Source organism: Coregonus clupeaformis, chromosome 29 (assembly GCF_020615455.1).
Source record: "Coregonus clupeaformis isolate EN_2021a chromosome 29, ASM2061545v1, whole genome shotgun sequence".
Lineage (NCBI taxonomy): Eukaryota > Metazoa > Chordata > Actinopteri > Salmoniformes > Salmonidae > Coregonus > Coregonus clupeaformis.
This window is the reverse complement of record NC_059220.1, coordinates 36,994,477-37,016,647: the sequence shown is the minus strand read 5'-3', so window position 1 is coordinate 37,016,647 and position 22,171 is coordinate 36,994,477. Positions and strand designations below refer to the sequence as shown.

Sequence of the window (22,171 nt, the reverse complement as noted above, 5' to 3'; positions counted from 1 at the left end):
ATAAGCTGGGACCATATCCCACCATGACTGTTGTGTAGATCTGGCAAGGAGACAGTTTCCAGTAGTTTGGGATTGAGGTCTGCTGATTTCATCATAATACAGTAACCTACACAAGGAAACCACTTTTGAGTCTGGTCAACTTGAATTCGAAGGTGAACTACCCCTTTAAGGTTAGAAAAACAAGGTTATTCATCTACATAACTTATTTCACATTAAAAGCAGCGACCTGGGAGTTGAGGGAAAATAGCTTATAGGGAAGAGGAGGTGGGGGGGAAGGTGTTTGTGGAAACACCAAACAACCCCTAACCCTTGACCTCTTACCTTTGAACCTGTGTCAGCCAGCAGATCAGTCTCTCTTCCTCCTATTGCTTGCCTGGTCTGTCAATCACTCAGGATGACCAATAAGCTACGAGGGCAGGAAACTCAAGCCCCATGGTAGCTACACCCATAAAGTGACTGTATTTTCTCTTTTAAAAATAAATCTAAAAGCAAGTATCTTGGATTACAGCTTGTGTTTAGAAGACGTCATGGCATATAAAGCATGATATATTAAGGATAGAAAAAGAAGTGTTTGCATTACTTCCGGTACTAAGAATAGTAGGGACGACAGGCAGCCGGTGGCACCTTAATTGGAGAGGATGGGCTCAAAGTAATAGCTGGAACGGAATGAATGGTATCAAACACATGGTTTCCATGGTTTCCATGTGTTTGATACCTTTCCATTCACTCCATTCCAGCCATTATTATGAGCCTTCCTCCCCTCAGCAGCCTCCTGTGATAGGGACATTTTCAATGCACCCTTGATTGGCAATCTTAAAATAGTAACTCATTTCTTCCCAACTGAAAAACATGATTATAACACCTCAGTATGTTGCCTTAAATGAAGGTTAAAAGCTACAAACAAATGATTTGGGTACAGCTTCAATATGCTTATAGTTACCCCATAACAACCACATAAGGCCCCTTTCACTAGCTAGCATGATTATCCCTCCTCTCCCCATCCAATCTACTCTCTCTCTCTCTCTAATTCGTAAGCAATAATATAATGAATGTCTGATTTCACTTGCTTTAAACCTATCCAGTTTAGGTAGTGCTACAACAAGGGGACATATTTATACATTTGAGGGATTATATAGGCTTCTACAGAGGCCTGTTGAAAACCCTCACCACTCCCTCTCTCTCTCCCTTATACTGCGAAGTTGGAGGTGGAGACAAGTAAAAAGGGACAGACAGATGAGAGTGAGAAGGGAGGGGTGAACAGACAGTGTAATAGATCATGCGAGAGAGTTAGGAAGGAATATGTCTGGGTGAGGTGGAAAAGAAAGATGGAGTGAGAGTGGAGTCAAGGGAGTAAGAGAATCAAATAGCGTATGGTGCACGTTGGGGAGAAGGTGCCAAAATCAGAATGCAGAGGGAGGTGTGCAGGGTTCCATAATAACCTATTCTGATTCTTTAGACTCACACAGACAAGAGTATAATATACCTCACATACACTGTATGACTGTTTCATAGACACACAACTTTAGGGCCAGGCCTCCCAACACAATACCCCTAGAACAGTCTAAAGGGGTTACTAGGGGCTAGGAAATAGGGAGGTAGAGGTAAGGGGATGCCTGTTACTTTAGCTTTGACAGTCTCTAAGCATATGCATTACTTTTGGTCATCGTTTACAGTGTAACATTCCAACAAGCTCTACTTGCTCCCAACAAATGTTTTCCTAATCTACGATAGCCACTCCCTCTTGTATTCTCGCACGCATGCTCACGCACACACAAACACATACTGCGTTCATAACCAAGTGGGAAGGTGGTATTTACCACATACGACTGAGTGGTAGTTGCTAGTGGGAAACTCGTCTATCATTCCTGAGCTCCGACTTCTCCCACACGCTGAACTCTGACGTCACCTACTAAGGGAATGACTTTGATAACAGCATTTTCGGCAGTTAAATGCAACAACAAAACATAACTTTAAAAAGCTATCTATTAATATGTTTTTTGAACACTATAATTTGTTGACAAGCATTATAGTTGTACGTATAGTTTATGGTTGACGCAGCCTGTTTACCATTAGGCAATCAGCGTTTCTCAACGAGTTCAAAGCACGTGAATGTATCCAACACGTTTTTACGACTTCACAACTGGTAATTACAACCTTCCCACTTGATTATGAACGCAGAATTAGACACCTTTCCCTCTCCTCCCAAACCCCCCCTAGTCGTTGTCCAGCACCTCTGTTTTGATGTCACTTTCTGTCCCACCCAGGGCCAATCCTCCCCCTGCCTGTGTTGCCAGGGCGAGGATGCTGTGATTGACGGCCGCCATCTCCACGGCGAGGGCGATGGGATCCTGGTGCTCCAGGGCATTGCTGTGATTGGTGGAGTCGTCATCCTGGAGGGAGGGGGGAGACCAGGACACACCCGTCAGTCTGGAACCTTCCATCCCTGCCCCCTGAGCAAGACCCACCCCAGAGAGCAAGGAGCGGCCAATCAGAGAGCTAGCCCTCTGGGCGGCTAAGCCCCCCCTACCCGAGCCGGGCCAAGCCGCCAGCCAGCTGGGCAGCAGGGTGGGCACCTGCAACCGCAAGAGGGGGAGGAGTCAGGGGTCATGTTTACACGTAATAGTCTAAAGCTGTGGTCTTCAACTCTGAGACAACTGCAGGGCTCATTTACTAAGCAAAACCACGGGCTGCATTAAATCTGTTCACGTACCATATTTGGCCCACCCCCGAGTTTGAGACCCCTGACCTACACACTGACCTGAAAGAAATGGATAGGTAAAGCAAAGTCTACGATGTTGCTTTCCACTATCCTGTGTTTTCAGATCGAGAATCCGCTTTAGACTATTGAGATGCACCCTTGTTCGGTTACGGAAGTCAACTGGTTATCATGGACAAATGCATGCACATTATAAGGATTTCTTTCCCCCCACTTCCTGGTTAGCTACCCATCTCACAGATTTGGTATAGAGAAAAGGTTCTGTACCAAATATGGAGTACAGTATGGATATGTAACCCATAATACAATAGAATGCAGTACGACTTCTCATAGCAGTATACATACCTGTGTGGGAGAGGACAGGTCTAGTCGGCTGAGACTGAAGGGTCTGGTAACCGCTCTCTTCTCAAACAGAGGGACTTCACAGCCCTGTAGGAAAACAAGATGCAATGTGTCAAACCACCCCTATGAAGGCAGAATGGTCTTGACTACAAGATACAAAGAAACTGGGAGAGACTAGGGCCTAGATTCAATCAGATCAAGCATTAACCAGTGATAGCTGACACCCACATTGGGCTCCCGAGTGGCGCAGCGGTCTAAGGCACTGCATCTCAGTGCTTGAGGTGTCACTACAGACCCCCTGGTTCGATTCCAGGCTGTATCACAACCGGCCGTGATTGGGAGTCCCATAGGGCAGCGCACAATTGGCCCAGCGTCGTCCGGGTTTGGCCGGTGTAGGCCATCATTGTAAATAAGAATTTGTTCTTAACTGACTTGCCTAGTTAACGTAAAGGTTAAATATATTTTGTTTTTAAATAGCTGATGTTTTGGCGATGTCAGAGGTGTAACTGCTTTGGAACTGGCAAATCGGTGCGCAGCTGCTCTTGATCATTGTCATGAAGCCACTCACGTTAGAAGTTCAGAACGACAAAGTCTAGCCTATATAGAAATAATGACGCTCAAATTGAAAATCATTCAACAAAATAACGAGGATTTCTATCAGCCTAATCTCGGTGTAGATTACATCTCACATCATAGTGTTTCCAACTGGGATTTCTCTTAATGCGACTCCGTGCAGCCAATGACAATGTCCGCTTTAGGTATAATGCCAGGAGCCGCTAGTGGATATGACAGCTCTAACTCAGTTCCACCTCCGACACCACAAAAACAACCTCTGTGGATGTCGGCTAAAGGAGTTCTTATTTTTTATTTTATGTCGGCTATCTGATTAAATAGAGCCCTAAACCATATCACATTCTCAGGGATGATCTCTCTCATGTGTATCATAGAGCACCCCTATAAAAAGGTAGGATGTCTTGGCTGCCAGATACAACACAATTTGCAAAGGACTGGCCCATTCCACCTTCTTAGGGGTGGTTACCTGGTCAGGGAAGTCATTCCCGTCAATGTCATCGCTGTTGGAGTGTCCTCCAGGACTCTGGACGTCGATCCCATGGCTCTCCAGGATTGCTGCTTCTTCGGAAAAAAAAAACTTCTCCATAACATATCTGAGCTCTATGCACACACACTCGCATACAGACTCTTTCTCTCGCATACACTCAACTCTCTCTCGCACTCACTCTCTCATACACACTCACTCGACACCCCCAGAGGGGGCGTAAACGTTACCTATGTTGGCGCGTCTCTTGATCTCCTTGCGGCGGTTGGCGAACCAGTTGTAGACCTTCAGAGACGTGACTTTCTCCAGATCAGACAGCTTCTTCCCTGCACACACAGACACAGAGCATACTCAGTGTTAAATGTGTTCTTACTCCATAATTAATATTCAATATAAGTATGTACCTCTTTCGTTTCTCCATGTTTCCTCCTGCTGGTTCTCACCTGGTTTCTGGATGACAGCGTTGCAGGCGTTAGCGATCTCCTCTCTTTTAGCTTCATCAGGGTACTGGTTGTCATTGAAGTAACTGGAAAATAACACAACCACAACATAATTTATTACGCAACATTCACTTTCCTCCAAGTGTAATGGCAAGTTTGCTGCTTTCCCCAATCTCTCAGCCTTTATCTAGATTACAACAATAACTCACCAAATCTGCCTCCCTCCCTCCTCCTCAACTCTCTCCCCATCACTACTCTTTCTCTCTCTCCTCCTCCTCCTCACCTCTCCATCACAGCCAGACATTCTTTCCTCCAGGTGAAGCGACTGCCTCGGCGCAGACGGAAGCTCCCGGGGGTGGAGCTTATAGGGGGCAGAGTCTGCCGCCACTCAACCACATCCTCCAGAGACATGGGGGCGGGCCGCATCGTCAGAGTGGCACCTGTAGACACAACCGTGATGTCACCATGGAGACACAACCATGATGTAACCATGGAGACACAACCATGATGTAACCCTCATGTAACAAAGGTTGTATCGAGTGAACATCAGAGATCTACTATTTGGAGAGTGCTGTCCTTTAGTTGTTGATTGAGTGCATTTATAAAGGATTCAGCACCTTATTTTATAGAAGAATTGAGAGTGTTATATTGCGACTATGTGGTGTGCGTGTATGGAAATATGGACTCATTTATACAAAGAGCGGTAGTGTTTTTGGCATAGATCCACAGCAACAGAGCACTAACCTAATGAACAATGAATGCTGATGGATGGCTGTAACCCTTATATACAGCCTATAATTGTAACACACACACAGCATTCTGATTATAAATGTAGAGATGTAGGGAGAGGTGGATTGGGACTGTGTCTATATAAAGATGTTGAAACTCATAACAGTCAATGGATGTTCCTGCTTAGCATGTTTTAAAAAGACAAACATCCTGAATGCTACTTGTGCTTCCTGGGACTAGAACCTACGTATTTTTCTGACTCTATTCTATATGACTCACATTTATACATGCCTTTGATTGTAACTAACGTAATGTTGAAATATGCTGTCTAGATCAGGGATGGGCAACTTTGATGGGGGGGCCACAAAAAAAACAGAACAATGAGCAGTTTTACAGCTAATTTCCTGCAATTCTACACATTTTGCCATAGGGTGGAGGCAAATGTTTGCAGTTTTTAATATGATAACTGATGATCAATGGGCCCCACCCCGGTCTGTAATTTGACCATGCTTACTACAAGTTTAGATAGCTGGCCGCTAGACTAACTTACCAATCTAAAAGCATTTAGCTGACATGGGCTAATTGAGTGACTGCTGATGCTCAACCACATTTTGAAATTGCACCTTGTGTATTCTATTATTCTAATTCTCAGTAAGTTGAGACCCCGACTGAGTTCCTAAAATAAATAACAAATTACATTTTTGTTGCGTGAAATTGGTCCCTGATCGAGATAGATGCATTCAACATAGATCAACTGTTTTCAAATCTGGGCCTAGAGTTCCACACCACTGCTGGTTTTCAGTCTTCCCCTTTAACCAGGGACTGATTCAGACCTTCGAGTGGACTCTTGGGACAATCAAATCAATCAATTAATTAACGACTAAAGAGAAAGAAGAACAACCTGCAGTACTGCAGAGCTGGAGGCCCGGATGTGAATAGCCATGCAGTATGTAGCTAGTACAGTGGTAGTCTATAGGTGCTGTAACATACACAGTCCACCAGGGCGCGTCACTACACCCTCCCCTCCACACAGACAGAGGTGAGGCCGGTGTGATTTCACAAGTTTGCTTTTTATTAAAAATCCGTTTTTCACCATAGTTATACAGTCAGACACCAGTACTCTTTAAGGCCTAGGTATAGTCATCATAATAACGTATTAATGAGGTTTATACAGTGCTTAAAGCACTTTACATTTCTACTCAATTGTCTTAGCGACACCTTAGCGATACAACTACAAGTTCTACTACTACTCATTATACACCAGCCAATAATGAGTATTTTAATAATCGTGGCTGTGATAGCTTATTGGCTGCTGTGCCCAGAGGGTAGGGAGGAACACGGGAAATGGGACGTGACACATCTGGACACAGGATGGAGTCAGACAGACAATGGGGTTGTGGGGGCAGAAACAGGTTGTAGGGGGGTTCGAAATGTGACGTAACAGCTCAGGGAGTTGGGCGGGACAAGTACTGAATGGAACATTTTGGGGGAGAGGCTTCAATACTGCATGGGGCGTGTCTGCAGAGTAGCTACAGTGCCTTGAAAAAGTATTCATACCCTTTGGATTTCTTCAAATTTTTATTGTGTTACAAAGTGGGATTAAAATAGATTTAAATTGCAATTTTTGTCAACAATCACACAAAATACTCTAATGTCAATTACATTTTAAAGATTGATCGAAATTAAATAACTAAAATATAGTCGTTGCATAAGTATTCAGCACCCTGAGTCAATACATGTTAGAAACACCTTTGGCAGCGATTACAGCCCTCAGTCTTCTTGGGTAATTCTCAAAGAGCTTTACACACCTGGATTGGGCCATTTTAGCCCATTATTCTTTTCATAATTCTTCAAGCTCTGTCAAGATGTTGGGGATCATGGATAGACAGCAATTTAAGTCTTGCCATAGATTTTCAAGCAGATTTCGGTCAAAACTGTAACTTGGCCACTCAGGAACATTCCCTGTCTTCTTGGTAAGCAACTCCAGTGTAGATTTGACCTTGTGTTGTAGGTTATTGTCCTGCTGAAATGGGAATTACCTCTCCCAGACTGAAGCAGGTTCTCCTCTAGGATTTTGCCTGTACTTAGCTCCATCCCGTTTCTTTTTACCCTGAAAAACTCCAGTATTTGCCGATGTCAAGCTTATCCATACCATGATGCCGCCACCAACCACCATGTTTGAAAATAAGGAGGGAGTTACTCAGTAATGTGGTGTTGGATTTGCCCCAAACATAAGGCTTTGCATTTAGGCCAAAAAGTGTATTCCTTTGCCATGCTTTTTTGCAGTATTACTTTAGTGCCTTGTTGCATACAAGATGCATGTTTTGGAATCTTTTTTTATTCTGTATATTTCCATTCTTCTTTTCACTCTGTCATTTAAGTCATTAATTTAGGCTTGTCCAAACAAAGGGACTGAATACTTATGCAACAACTATATTGTAGTTCTCATTTTTTATTAATGTTAAACAAAAACTTTGAGTAGATTGTTGACATAAATTGACAATTAAATAAATGTTAATCCCACTTTGTAACACAATAAAAGGCGAAGAAATCCAAGGGGTCTGAATACTTTTGCAAGGCACTGTATGCCCATTGAAAATGAGGGGGCACAAGAGGGCATGTGGGTAGTGTAGTCACATGTAGTGACTACAAACAAACACTCCGATTTGGCATGAGTGCCCCCTAGAAAAGTGCATTATATTGGGCCAAAATAACAGTTCAGGGATACATACAGTGGCTTGCGAAAGTATTCACCCCCCATGGCATTTTTTCTATTTTGTTGCCTTACAACCTGGAATTAATATGGATTTGTTGGGGGGTTTGTATCATTTGATTTACACAACATGCCTAGCACTTTGAAGATGCAAAATACAAAAATGTGAAACAAATTAGAAATAAGACCAAAAAAAAGAACTTGAGCATGCATAACTATTCACCCCCCCAAAGTCAATACTTTGTAGAGCCACCGTCTGCAGCTGCAAGTCTCTTGGAGTATGTCTCTATAAGCTTGGCACATCTAGCCACTGGGATTTTTGCCCATTCTTCAAGGCAAAACTGCTCCAGCTCCTTCAAGTTGGATGGGTTCCGCTGGTGTACAGCAATCTTTAAGTCATACCACAGATTCTCAATTGGATTGAGGTCTGGGCTTTGACTAGGCCATTCCAAGACATTGTCCCAAGAGTTTTCCCTTAAACCACTCAAGTGTTGCTTTAGCAGTATGCTTAGGGTCATTGTCCTGCTGGAAGGTGAACCTCCGTCCTAGTCTCAAATCTCTGGAAGACAAACAGGTTTCCCTCAAGAATTTCCCTGTATTTAGCGCCATCCATCATTCCTTCAATTCTGACCAGTTTCCCAGTCCCTGCCGATGAAAAACATCCCCACATGCTGCCACCACCATGCTTCACTGTGGGGATGGTGTTCTCGGGGTGATGAGAGGTGTTGGGTTCGCGCCAGACATAGCGTTTTCCTTGATGGCCAAAAAGCTCAATTTTAGTCTCATTTGACCAGAGCACCTTCTTCCATATGTTTGGGGAGTCTCCCACATGCCTTTTGGTGAACACCAAACGTGTTTGCTTATTTTTTTTCTTTAAGCAAAGGCTTTTTTTCTGGCCACTCTTCCGTAAAGCCCAGCTCTGTGGAGTGTACGGCTTAAAGTGGTCCTACGGACAGATACTCAAATCTCTGCTGTGGAGCTTTGCAGCTCCTTCAGGGTTATCTTTGGTCTCTTTGTTGCCTCTCTGATTAATGCCCTCCTTGCCTGATCTGTGATTTTTGGTGGGCGGCCCTCTCTTGGCAGGTTTGTTGTGGTGCCATATTCTTTCCATTTTTTAATAATGGATTTAAATGGTGCTCCGTGGGATGTTCAACATTTCAGATATTTCTTTTTATATCCCAACCCTGATCAATACTTCTCCACAACTTTGTCCCTGACCTGTTTGGAGAGCTCCTTGGTCTTCATGGTGCCGCTTGCTTGGTGTTGCCCCTTGCTTAGTTGTGTTGCAGACTCTGGGGCCTTTCAGAACAGGTGTATATATACTGAGATCATGTGACACTTAGATTGCACACAGGTGGACTTTATTCAACTAATTATGTGACTTTTGAAGGTAATTGGTTGCACAAGATCTTATTTAGTGGCTTCATAGCGAAGGGGGTGAATACATATGCACGCACCACTTTTCCGTTATTAATTGTTTATAATAAAGTTGTATTTTTTCATTTCACCAATTTGGACTATTGTGTGTATGTCCATTACATGAAATCCAAATAAAAATCAATTTAAATTACAGGTTGTAATGCAACAAAATAGGAAAAACGCCAAGGGGGATGAATACTTTTGCAAGGCACTGTAGGGTGGATTTGGAAGGGCCATCACAATTTTCTAGCCCTAGAATGTCAACAAATAGTTCATAGAACATCAGCTCTCATCATATAACCCCTTCTGCCCTCTCTAGTTTGGGCAGGGTCTGAGAGAGTCCTCTAATAGTGGATGGAACGAGTGGAACAACTGAAGAGGGACTGGACAGATGGGTAGAGGCTGACAGTGGGGGGGTCAGGGGGGCTCAGGAGGGGGTCTGCCAGGGGGTGGAGGAGGTGGAGGTGGGGGGCATGGTGGGACTGGGCGGGGGGCTGGGCATGGGGGTGGTGGTGGTGGGCATTACCGGGGGTGGTCTTCTCCAACTGATACCAGCGGTAGAAGGCCCTCTTCTTCTGTTCACTGAGGTCCGAGCCCTGCTGGAGCAGCCAGTGGGAGATACGACTCTGACTGATACCTGGAGAGAGGGGGAGCAAGGGAGTGAAAATGGAGAGAGAGGAAGTGAGATAGAAAGACAGACAGACAACGAGAGAGCGAGATTCATTACCTTGCCAGTGCATATATACAGTGGATGAAGTACTTGCGGTTTCTCATTACATCCACACGAACAATAAAGTGACCACAGTTCCACTCCCACAGTCAAGTGCCATATGTAGTGTGCTGTATTAGCCACAAGGGGGCATACTGACCTGTGACCTGAGCCACCACGGCCTGAGAGATGCGCCTGTTCCCCAGGAACACCTTGATCTCCTCCTTGATTATGGCACTGTCCCTTCTAGAGAGAGAGAGAGAGAGAGAGAGGTGGTGAGTGTAAGGGAGGAAAGAGAGAAAAGAAAGAGCATTGTTCCTTTTGCTAGGAAGATGGAAAGAGGGACGAGTGAGGAAGTGTGAGATGTCTGTGGAAAGAGCGAGAGAAATGGAGAGAAAGAGGATAAGCCATGGATAGAGGGAGATATGATCGGCAAGTACAATGGAGTTGGAGAGGAAGCAAAGAGCCAATCAAAAGGGAAATATGAGGGGTTGAGGAAAAGCAAGGAGAATAGGGGTGTGTCTATATGTGTGTGTGTGTGTCTGTGTGTGTGTGTGTGTGTGTCCCAGCCAGTGTGACCAAGTGCCGCTGTATGTGATTGTCAGACGGAAAGAGTGAATGTGACAAAAGCAGACAGAGAGCAAGACAAAGTGAGAGGGAGAGAGAGCTAGTGAGACAGAGAGGGAGAGAGAGCGAGACGGAGAAGGAGAGAGCTAGTGAGACGGAGAAGGAGAGAGAGCGAGACGGAGAGGGAGAGAGAGCGAGATGGAGAGAGAGTGAGACGGAGAAGGAGAGAGAGCGAGACGGAGGGAGAGAGAGGGAGACGGAGAGAGAGCGAGACGGAGAGGGAGAGAGAGCGAGACGGAGAGGGAGAGAGAGCGAGACGGAGAGGGAGAGAGAGCGAGACGGAGAAGGAGAGAGCGCGACGGAGAGGGAGTGAGACGGAGAAGGAGAGAGCGAGACGGAGAGGGAGAGAGAGCGAGGCGGAGAGGGAGAGAGAGCGGAGTGCAGTCTTTCTTCTTTCTGTCGATACACTGCCTTCTCATTTACATTTATATTGATTCCCCTTCATGGAGAACGTGAGGGAGAATCAGTCAGCACTGAGCTGCCAGAAATCCACCACTACTTTTCTCTCCTTCCATTTCATTTTCATCACTCCATCTAATCAATACTGCCTTTACCACTGCTCACTGGGCACACACACTACAAAAGAGCAGCTGCATGGTTGACAGGACGTGTGTGTGGATGAGATCCCATATTTTACATTTAAATTTACATTTTAGTCATTTAGCAGACGCTCTTATCCAGAGCGACTTACAGTTAGCACATACATTATTTTATCGAACCCACAACCCTGGCGTTGCAAACGCCATGCTCTACCAACTGAGCTACATCCCCTAATTGTATTTGTGAATGTTTATTCATATTATGTAGTGAACCAGATAACGTTACCTGCTTATATTCCATTATTCATATTCAATTTATTGTTGATATCTTTCCAACCACTTCAACCCAAAAAGTCAATTGAATAATGTATTGTGTGTTCATGTGTTTTTGGACAGGCATTGGTTAATTGATAACTGACTGCCCTCCCACTAATTTGGCCTGCTAATTATGGGCAGGTGGTTAAAGGTGTGGGAGAGGCACATGGTTTCAGTTTAGGCAAAGATGATGTGAGGAGTGTTTGCATCTTTTACACCTCCTCTCCATTTGACTTTTATATTTGTTTATAGCAATTTTAACTCTGCCTGTTTCAAGTCTGTGTATTTATTATAGTTATGGAAAATAAAAGTCATATTTTCAACTTTTTTCATGTGAAAAGCATTGGCTTTGTCAGTGTGTGTGTGATATGGTGTCTGTGTTTAGACAGGTGTCACCTAACTCATTAAACTCGGCCTGGGGGTCTAGCTCGGAACAAACAAACATTTTCAAAACCGAAAACAAAAATTATTAGACACGTTCAGGTAGTGCAAAAGGTTGTTAGTTTGGTTCCCATTTTGTGCCTATTGACTACCATCTAGATCTGTTCAGATAATGCTGTGTTCACGTGCTATAGGAAACTCGGAACCTCCAAGTTAAAATGAACACAAGTTATTTGCATAGAGCTTCCTATTGGTTGATTCTGGTACTTTCAAGAGGGAAACTCTGAGCGCAAAGAGTTTCCTAATCGGAAATGTCAGAGTTTCCTATTTCCGACTAGCACGTGGACTCGGCATAAGACTCAGGTTACTCCTCCTCACCTCATGAGTTCCTCCACTTTGTCGTCCACGTCTAGTTCCTCCTCGCTGGCCTCAAACCCGTAGCCTCTCCCCGTCACACCACCACTAACCGCACTGACAGGAAACCGTGGTGGAGACAGCTTTCCGTTCGTCATGGGAACCATCTCGCCACCGCCACCAACCCCACACCCGTTCTGAGCCACAGCTGCCATAGCAACAGGGGCAGATACAACCGCCAGAGGGGGCGGTGACATATCATAGTTGTTGCTAGGTGATGGCGACAGACCACTCTCACCACTCCCATTCCCCCGGTAACCAGTCTGTGTGGCGGTCGTAGACGTCGATGAGGACGCCACAACGTTATTGGACGAGGAAGAAGACATCGTATTAGCATTGCTGTTGGACGTCGGTCCCTGATCGGCAGGCTGGAGCTGCGTCTGGGGACGGCGTCCAAACTTGTGTCCATGCTGGCGGTCCAGTCTGTCCAGGGTGTCCAGGGCATGGAGGATCTCTGGCTTGGTCATGCCCGTCCTCCTCAGCCGCTGGAGCAGGTCAATCTGCTCGATGGTGAAGCGAGGCTCATCTGTGAACTGAGACATCCTGGACAGAGAGAAGAGGAGAGAGGAGTTGAAATGGAGTGAGAGAGAGGGGAAAGGATAGAAGGGATGGATGGAGAGAGGAGGGAGAGGAGTTTAGATGAGACATACAGGGATGGATGGAGATGGGGGGCTGTCGCTGTATTGTATATGACCCTGTCCAGAGAACAACTGCTAGCCCCTTCCCCTTGGGCACTGGTACAGATCAAATCGAATTGCATAACATTGCTTATGTCTTTGACCTAACCCATTAGTATGAGGGAGACCATGGCAGCTCTTACAAAAGATTACGCTGAGACACGAATGCACTCAGAAACACACAAACACATCATACAGCTTACAAAGAAGTACACACAAATGGAAATTCCAGAAGAAACACACTGTGCCGCACACACACGCACTTTATCTCCTCATCAGCTGCATGCTTAGAGAAGACTGGCTCAGCAGCTGCAGCCCAGATATGAAATGGATTATTCTATCAACCTCTTAGAGGGCTTTTAGAGAGAGAGAGAGGGAGAGGGGGGGGAATGAGGAAAAGGACATTAGAGAGGAAGAAGAGAGAGAGAGGAAGAGAGAGAGAAGAGAGGGAGAGATGTGGAAAGGGATGGGACATATGGATAGACTTAGATAGATGGTGCGAATGGGGGGAGGGTGAGAGAGATAGAAATAGAGAGAGACCAGACCGCCTGTGTGCGAGAGAGAAAGAGCTGACAGAACACATGCATGAGAGAGGGAGAGAATAAAGATTGAGAGGAGAAAGGGAGGGAGGGAGGAGGGGAGTGCGACTTGGGAAAAATGCCAAGAAAATTTTCCATCCTAAGCGGCCAACCTCCATATTTTCCCTTTGAAGAGGGCGGGGATGAGTCATAGGACAGTGTATAGGATATCACACAGACAGACATCAGCCCTCAGGCAACCTTACATACAGTACTGTACATACACACACAGCCAGGACATACACACACAGAAATGAGACACACACGCTGCATGCTTAAAGAGAGCAGTACAGTACAAACAGCAGACAGCGACAGACAGGGTCAGAAAGAGTAGAGGGCACACACAAAGCCCTATGGGCCCTGGTCAAAAGTAGCGTACTATATACCAAATAGGGTGCCATTTGGGACGCTTCCTTTGAGACAGTGGCTAAATCAGAGAGTCAGAGGAAGGATACATTAACAGCTCGTGATCTTCATTTCACACTACATTCTCCTCTACAATGTCCTGATGTGGTCACATGATGGCTGCTGCACACATTCCACAATATGATTCTAAATCTACCGTCCTTAAAAAAAAAACTCTGGAATATATAAGAGCCATACCTCCCCCTCTCTTCATCTCCCTCTCAAACTTTACAGTGCATTCTGAAAGTATTCAGACCCCTTGACTTTTTCCACATTGTGTTACAGCCTTATTCTAAAATGGATTAAATTGTTTTGTTTCTCCACTTCAAATATACACACAATACCCAATAATGACAAAGCGAAAACAGGTTTTTAGACATTTTAGAAAAATGTATAAAAAATAAAACAATTCAATATCACATTTACATAAGTATTCAGACACTTTACTCAGTACTTTGTTGAAGCACCCTTGGCAGCGATTACAGCCTCGAGACTTCATGGGTATGACGCTACAAGCTTGGCACACTTGTATTTGGGGAGTTTTTCCATTCTTCTCTGCAGATCCTCTCAAGCTCTGTCAGGTTGGATGGGGAGCATCGCTGCACAGCTATTTTCAGGTCTCTCCATAGATGTTCGAACGGGTTCAAGTCCGGGCTCTAGCTGGGCCACTCAAGGACATTGAGACTTGTCCCAAAGCCACTCCTGCATTGTCTTGGCAGTGTGCTTAGGGTCGTTGTCCTGTTGGAAGGTGAACCTTCGCCCCAGTCTGAGGTTCTGAGCGCTCTGGAGCAGGTTTTCATAAAGGATCTCTCTGTACTTTGCTCCGTTCATCTTTCCCTCTATCCTGACTAGTCTCCCAGTCCCTGCCGCTGAAAAACATCCCCACAGCATGATGCTGCCACCACCATGCTTCACCGTAGGGATGGTCCTAGGTTTCCTCCAGACGTGACGCTTGGCATTCAGGCCAAAAAGTTCAATCTTGGTTTCATCAGACCAGAGAATCTTGTTTCTCATGGTCTGAAAGTCTTTAGGTGCATTTTGGCAAAATCCAAGCGGGCTGTCATGTGCCTTTTACTGAGGAGTGGCTTCCGTCTTGCCACTCTACCATAAAGGCCTGATTGGTGGAGTGCTGCAGAGATGGTTGTCCTTCTGGAAGGTTCTCCCATCTCCACAGAAGAACTCTAGAGCTCTCTCAGAGTGACCATCAGGTTCTTGGCCACCTCCATGACCAAGGCCCTTCTCCCCTGATTGCTCAGTTTGGCCGGGCGGCCAGCTCTAGGAAGAGTCTTGGTGGTTCCAAACTTCTTCCATTTAAGAATGATGGAGGTCACTGTGTTCTTGGGGACCTTCAATGCTGCAGAAATGTTTTGGTACCCTTCCCCAGATCTGTGCCTCAACACAATCCTGTCTCGGAGCGCTACAGACAATTCCTTCAACCTCAAGGCTTGGTTTTTGCACTGACATGCACTGTCAACTGTGGGACCTTATATAGACAGGTGTGTGCCTTTCCAAATCATGTCCAATCAATTGAATTTACCACAAGTGTACTCCAATTAAGTAGAAACATCAAGGATGATCAATGGAAACAGGATGCACCTGAGCTCAATTTCATAGTAAAGGGTCTGAATACTTCTGTAAATAAGGTATTTCTGTTTTTAATACATTTGCAAAATGTTCTATAAACCTGTTTTAACTTTGTCATTATGGAGTTGTGTGTGTAGATTGATGAGGACATTTTTATTTATTTAATCCATTTCAGAATAAGGCTGTAACGTAACAAAATGTGGAAAAGGGGAAGGGGTCTGAATACTTTCCGAATGCACTGTAGGCTTAGGCTAGGTCCCAAAGCTAAAGTCTAGGGAAAACTAGTCCATTTTTGCTCTAGCCCAGCGCAAACACGCCTGATTTGACTAATAATCAACTAGGCTAATCAAGGGCTTGACTAGTTGAATCAGGTGTGCCAGCTAGGTGTGGGCAGGAACAAAAAGGTACCCAGGACCTTGACTTAGAGAAGCCATGTCATATAGTCAGTCTGTAATACAAGTCAACGTGCTGCTCCTTTAGTTCAGTAAAACAAGTTTCTCCACAAATCCTCCTCCTCCTTAACCTTGTTGTCTTCCTCTGGTGCAGAGGCTCTGAGCCTGGCCCAAGCCCCAGGGAGGACAGAGGTTTAATACTGCTGACTTAAATAGCACTGGTCAATTCTCTTTATACAGTAGATCACTGCTCAGCAGAAAGGCTGGAGGGGAAAAGGGATGAAGGGAGGGAAGGACTGGGTGGATGGATGGAGGGATAGAAAGAGAGAGAGAAAGACACATCTATGCCCTGAGAGCCTCATGGCTTTTAACGTTTCTGAGTGTCAGATCTGACTCAGCAGAAAAAACATTAACTCTCACACATACACTGAGTGTGTTTGGGTCTGAGTGACTTATTAAACAAGTGGACGCAACTATTAGCATATTACAATTGTGAAACGACTGTACAATATTTGTTCTGTAAACTGCAACGCCAAGGAAATGATCGTCCTTAGGAGCAAAATAACTTAGCCTGCAGCTACACATTTTTCCATGCCTAATCAACCATTCCAAGCTTGTAACATGTGTAGTTGAATCCTTAGGGCCCCTAAAAAAGGTTAGGAGCCAGGAAGTAATATATTTACCCAGGTGCAGAAGGAAGCAGCCAGCTAGCAGCTTCACAGCAAACTTTCCCTGACTCCCTTTGCCTAGAAACCTTTTGGGTTACTAGGTGTCTGATGAAAAGTGGATACTGGTCAATTTGGGTGTCTGCGCTGCTGGTTTTGTATTGGGAAACGAGTCTTGCAACACAGAGCCTACACAGGGAAATCAAATGGGTAACCTGTATAATGATCTACAAATTAGGACAAGAGGAAACATTTGCATGCGAGCAATTCCATGATAACGGAATTACCCTTTGACTCAGATTATTCACTTTAAAATGTGTGCCAAACAAAAAACATTGATTTAAAAGTTTAACAAACCATGCAGTGGTGTAGTGGTGCCTGGAGAAGTGGGTATAATCTACGGCCCGCCCGGTGATGGCACCCTGTCTGCAGAATTCTATGAGAAACAGTGACACTCTGAACAACCTAAAATTATCAATCCCATATTGGTCTTTCACAGTCAGGCCAACCCAAGCTGTACTGTGCAAGTGGGCTAATAGTAGGCCTACTATTGAAACAGATAAATGAGGCTGTCAACTGAGTCAGAAATGTACAGGTTTCTCAAAGTCACACTTGAATAGAAAAACAACAAAATTGGATGTTCTAAGTCGATAACAATGCTTAAACCACATCAAGAGACCACTTTTGAGGTCTGGGAAAAATCTAAGAAAATTAGATTTTTTGTGTAGTTACCCTTTAATTCAAGTGTGCAGGCACCAAGCACTGTTGTTTGGTTAGCTGTGTTTCTGTAGTGCATGAGATGGAGTTTGCCAGGTAGGCATTGGCTACTTTGTAGCTAATTAACATTTAATTGAATAGGTTTTTGGGAAAGCCTTTCCATCTAACAGAAGACGGTTAGGCCTATCATTAGCGTCGCTATATTTTTTCTGTTCCTTAATTGTGTGAAACCTGGATGTTTTACTTCATATCTGAGGCATGTCTTGCCTGGCTTCACAGTAGTCTATCGCCAAAATCCCACCATAGAAACGTGGAGGCAATTATTTTATAAAGACTTCCTCATATGCATTCTCCTGTTCTATTGGTTTTCTTTCCACTTTCCATCATTGTCTAGCAGCCAACGGCATTATCCTAATCATATTAGCAACCATGATAGTTTTATCTTTAGATCTCCGCTCTTTCTAAATTTCGAACGGATATTTCCATCTCTGTCCATGAAACCGCTCGAATGTGCTGTGCGCATTTTATTATTGCTTTTTCACGCAAATTGCATTTTTGGAACATTCGCGCGTAGGTCTTCTGCTGTGTCCACATTGCTGAATAAATAATAGTTCAACATTTTAAGCTAAACATTCTGATCGGTCCGTCAGCCTTATTAATTGATACGACGTATACCTCCACTACACTACTTTGATACGTATCAGTGGGGATTAACAAGTGAGTATACGCAATGCCCACTGAAAAATAAGTGGGTATACGGCATATACCCTCCATTACACCACTGACTAGGCACAAGGACTACTTTGAAGAATTCACAAAAACGATGCGCACTCTTCAATGGGGTGGAAGTTGTTGTGATTCTGGATGGCCAGATAGCTACCAACAATGACAAGAAACTGACATGTGGGGAATCGTAAGTGATTTGTTTCAGCTAGTTTCATCTTGTTCTTGATACCATGTCTCGTTTTGAGGTGTTTTGACTGATTTCATGTCAACGCTTATATGGCTCAAATTCGCTAGCTAACCAACAACTGTAATGATGTATTTCAAATCAAATCAAATCAAATCTTATTGGCCACATGCGCCGAATACAACAGGTGCAGACATTACAGTGAAATGCTTACTTACAGCCCTTAACCAACAGTGCATTTATTTTAAATAAAAAAGTAAAATAAAACAAAAAAGTGTTGAGAAAAAAAGAGCAGAAGTAAAATATAATAACAGTAGGGAGGCTATATATACAGGGGGATACCAGTGCAGAGTCAATGTGCGAGGGCACCGGCTAGTTGAGGTAGTTGAAGTAATATGTACATGTGGGTAGAGTTAAAGTGACTATGCATAAATAATTAACAGAGTAGCAGCAGCGTAAAAAGATGGGGTGGGAGTTGGGCGGGCAGTGCAAATAGTCCGGGTAGCCATGATTAGCTGTTCAGGAGTCTTATGGCTTGGGGGTAGAAGCTGTTGAGAAGTCTTTTGGACCTAGACTTGGCACTCCGGTACCGCTTGCCGTGCGGTAGCAGAGAGAAAAGTCTATGACTAGGGTGGCTGGAGTCTGACAATTTTGAGGGCCTTCCTCTGACACCACCTGGTATAGAGGTCCTGGATGGCAGGAAGCTTGGCCCCAGTGTTGTACTGGGCCGTACGCACTACCCTCTGTAGTGCCTTGCGGTCGGAGGCCAAGCAGTTGCCATACCAGGCGGTGATGCAACCAGTCAGGATGCTCTCGATGGTGCAGCTGTAGAATATTTTGAGGATCTGAGGACCCATGCCAAATCTTTTCAGTCTCCTGAGGGGAATAGGCTTTGTCGTGCCCTCTTCACGACTGTCTTGGTGTGTTTGGACCATGATAGTTCGTTGGTGATGTGGACACCAAGGAACTTGAAGCTCTTAACCTGTTCCACTACAGCCCCGTCGATGAGAATGGGGGCGTGCTCAGTCCTCTTTTTTTTCCTGTAGTCCACAATCATCTCCTTTGTCTTGGTCACGTTGAGGGAGAGGTTGTTATCCTGTCACTACACGGCCAGGTCTCTGACCTCCTCCCTATAGGCTGTCTCATCGTTGTCGGTAATCAGGCCTTGAAACATGTTGGTATTACAGACTCAGTCAGAGACATGTTGAAAATGTCAGTGAAGACACTTGCCATTTGGTCAGCACATGCTCGGAGTACACGTCCTGGTAATCCGTCTAGCCCTGCAGCCTTGTGAATGTTGACCTGCTTAAAAGTCTTACTCACATCGGCTACGGAGAGCGTGATCACATAGTCATCCAGAACAGCTGGTGCTCTCATGCATGCTTCAGTGTTGCTTGCCTCGAAGCGAGCATAGAAGTGGTTTAGCTCGTCTGGAAGTCTTGTGTCACTGGGCAGCTCGCGGCTGTGCTTCCCTTTGTAGTCTGTATTTGAGAGACAAGTGCTCATTGTGCAAATGTATTTATGTTTTTAATAAACATTGGAGACTAAATATAGTTTACATATTGTCAACAATCTAAGCCAACCCTGTCTGTTTTGCCCCATAGTTGCGCACATGTCGGTTTTGTTGCTAAACAACCAACCAGTATGCGAACACGTTTTCCAAAAACTCTGTTAATGCTGCAATATGTAACTTTATGGGCGACCTGACCAAATTCACGTAGAAACTTGAGTTATAGAATTGTCACTCTCATTGACAGCAAGTCTAAGAAGCGGTAGATATGTCCTATGTGCACTATTTCTATGCTTCCGTTCTTACGTTTTTTTTACTTTTGTACACCAGCTTCAAACAGCTGAAAATACATTTACATTTTACATTTTAGTCATTTAGCAGACGCTCTTATCCAGAGCGATACAATATTGTTGGTTATTGAAAATATATTTCACAGCGGGTTAGATTGGTACAATGATTCTCTACACTATACATAGCTTTTTTTGTCACAAACTGAAATTAGGAGAAATATTAGAATTAAGCAACCAGAAAATGGCGGAGCGATTTTTGCATATTTCACCTTTAAATATCTCCTTCCGAATTAAGTTTAAAAGATGTCTGCAGAAAGAGTAGGGTGTCAGCTATGACATGACACCTTGAGTTTGATATATATTTTGGTTATTGAACTACAGTAGGTGAATTGGATTTACATCTGTTAACAGAATTATGGTAATGTATTTACATAATGGGTCCCTGATCTGTACTATACAGAAAAGCATAATTATGGATATGAATTTAAATTCTCTTCATGGTGATGTATCCTGAATAGGTAAACAAAAGAAATATACAATATCCATCTTTTGGATATTTGGGTATTATTTTACACATGGGCTATTATTCTAATGAGCTCCGCCCCCAAGAAAGACCACATTTGGTTGGTCCGGACCAAACCAAATCTGAACCTAATCATAGACATCTATGTTTCACAAGTTTGGACATCACAGCACAGTAGAGTACAGTATGGTAGAATGATGTACAGTACAGGGGAGAACAGTACAATACAGTACATTATACTGTACTGAGTACTCTACTCGTGTGCTCTACTTTTCTTTACTGTAATGTTCTCTACTGTACTGTGCTGTCCAAACTCAGATTTGGTCCAGCCAGGGCAGACTGACCAAATTTCAACTACTTTTCAATGCTCATGGACGTCCGGTGTCGGTCGGTGCTCAGTGGGTGAGGATGCTTGTTACAGTAAAGAGGGTATGTAGTAGGTGTCATGGTAGGTGTCAGTAGGAGCCGGGAGAGGTGACATTAACTGGAGAGAGAGAAGAGAGAGGGAGCGTAAGAGGGAGGGGTTGTCCAGACGGTTTTCAGTCTTGCTTTGACCACCAGATGACAGAAAGAGAAAAAAAATAGTTATGAGTTGAACATAACAGTATGCTAGTGGAAAGGAGGACAATAGCAGGTGACTCAACTGTGGTTTGTGACGACTATGATTTCCCATTGTAACCAATTCAATTGCAGTAATTCCGTTACCGATTTGGTAACAGAATTACGAGTTTTAATCACTTAATACATAAACAAACTTGATATCAGTAAAAACACTAGCTTATTGGTAGGTCTACCTTTACTTGTTACTTCTGTGAACTTTATCCTACCTCCTCATGAGGGAGAGAAATTAGAAAATATCTTAAACATATGTGGGGTTTTGGTAACGAAAGGCACATTTTTAGGATGGAAAATGGTTGAAAAATGTATATATGCCTTAATTTCTAAAAGAAATATACTCTTAGCTTTCATTTGACACCCAATTTGACATGCTCCTATGAACTTCACATTGATGCTCATGGGCCCTTTTAGATGGAAATGCCCATGCTTAACTAGGGAGTCTTAGTGAAAGTGGCTTATTAAACATTGACCAGAGTTGGTGCAGTTTACTGTCATCGAAAGCCAAGTGATTGTTTCAATCAATAGCTAGGTTTCCATACAATTGGCGACAGATGTTCATGCGAATATTCTAAAATCTGCATAAAACAATATGCAAATGTTTCCACCAGAGATGTTTCCATCAAACTGACATTGCGGACAAAAGGCTGTGCGTGATGACGTAGTGCACAAAAAAAGAACTTTTGCAGTTAAAATTCCCGTGTACTGAATAAAAAATACAAGTTAAATGGGTTTCCATCGCATTTTCAACTCTACTGATGGTTTTGTCACAAAAACTGTTGCGTTATATAGCAAAATGTGCACACACTGGTCTTGGCACGTGTGCTTTAGTCAACAGCTTGCAGATAGTGCGGGTAAGCTACCTACATGATGAGATTATTATAGATAAGACTGAGCTAGATTA

The 22,171-nt window shown here is 44.0% G+C and overlaps 1 protein-coding gene across 7 annotated transcripts in view; it reads right to left on the bottom strand.

Moving 5' to 3' along the window:
- Positions 1-1,054: 1,054 nt before the first annotated feature.
- Positions 1,055-22,171, bottom strand: part of LOC121545078 (homeobox-containing protein 1) — a 25,991-nt gene continuing 4,874 nt past the window's right edge. Inside the window, exons 2-10 of one of the 7 annotated variants that reach the window (XM_041855447.2) lie at positions 12,366-12,944; positions 10,286-10,371; positions 9,943-10,053; positions 4,839-4,995; positions 4,520-4,641; positions 4,346-4,441; positions 4,098-4,192; positions 3,062-3,145; positions 1,055-2,573 (exon numbers count right to left, since the gene is read on the bottom strand). In XM_041855447.2, the coding sequence (XP_041711381.1) occupies positions 2,214-2,573; positions 3,062-3,145; positions 4,098-4,192; positions 4,346-4,441; positions 4,520-4,641; positions 4,839-4,995; positions 9,943-10,053; positions 10,286-10,371; positions 12,366-12,943 (1,689 nt within the window). In that variant the 5' untranslated portion in view covers position 12,944 and the 3' untranslated portion in view covers positions 1,055-2,213. The remainder of the gene's footprint in view (positions 2,574-3,061; positions 3,146-4,097; positions 4,193-4,345; positions 4,442-4,519; positions 4,642-4,838; positions 4,996-9,942; positions 10,054-10,285; positions 10,372-12,365; positions 12,945-22,171) is intronic. The other 6 variants (XM_041855453.2, XM_041855448.2, XM_041855449.2 and 3 more) reach the window with 6 other exon arrangements.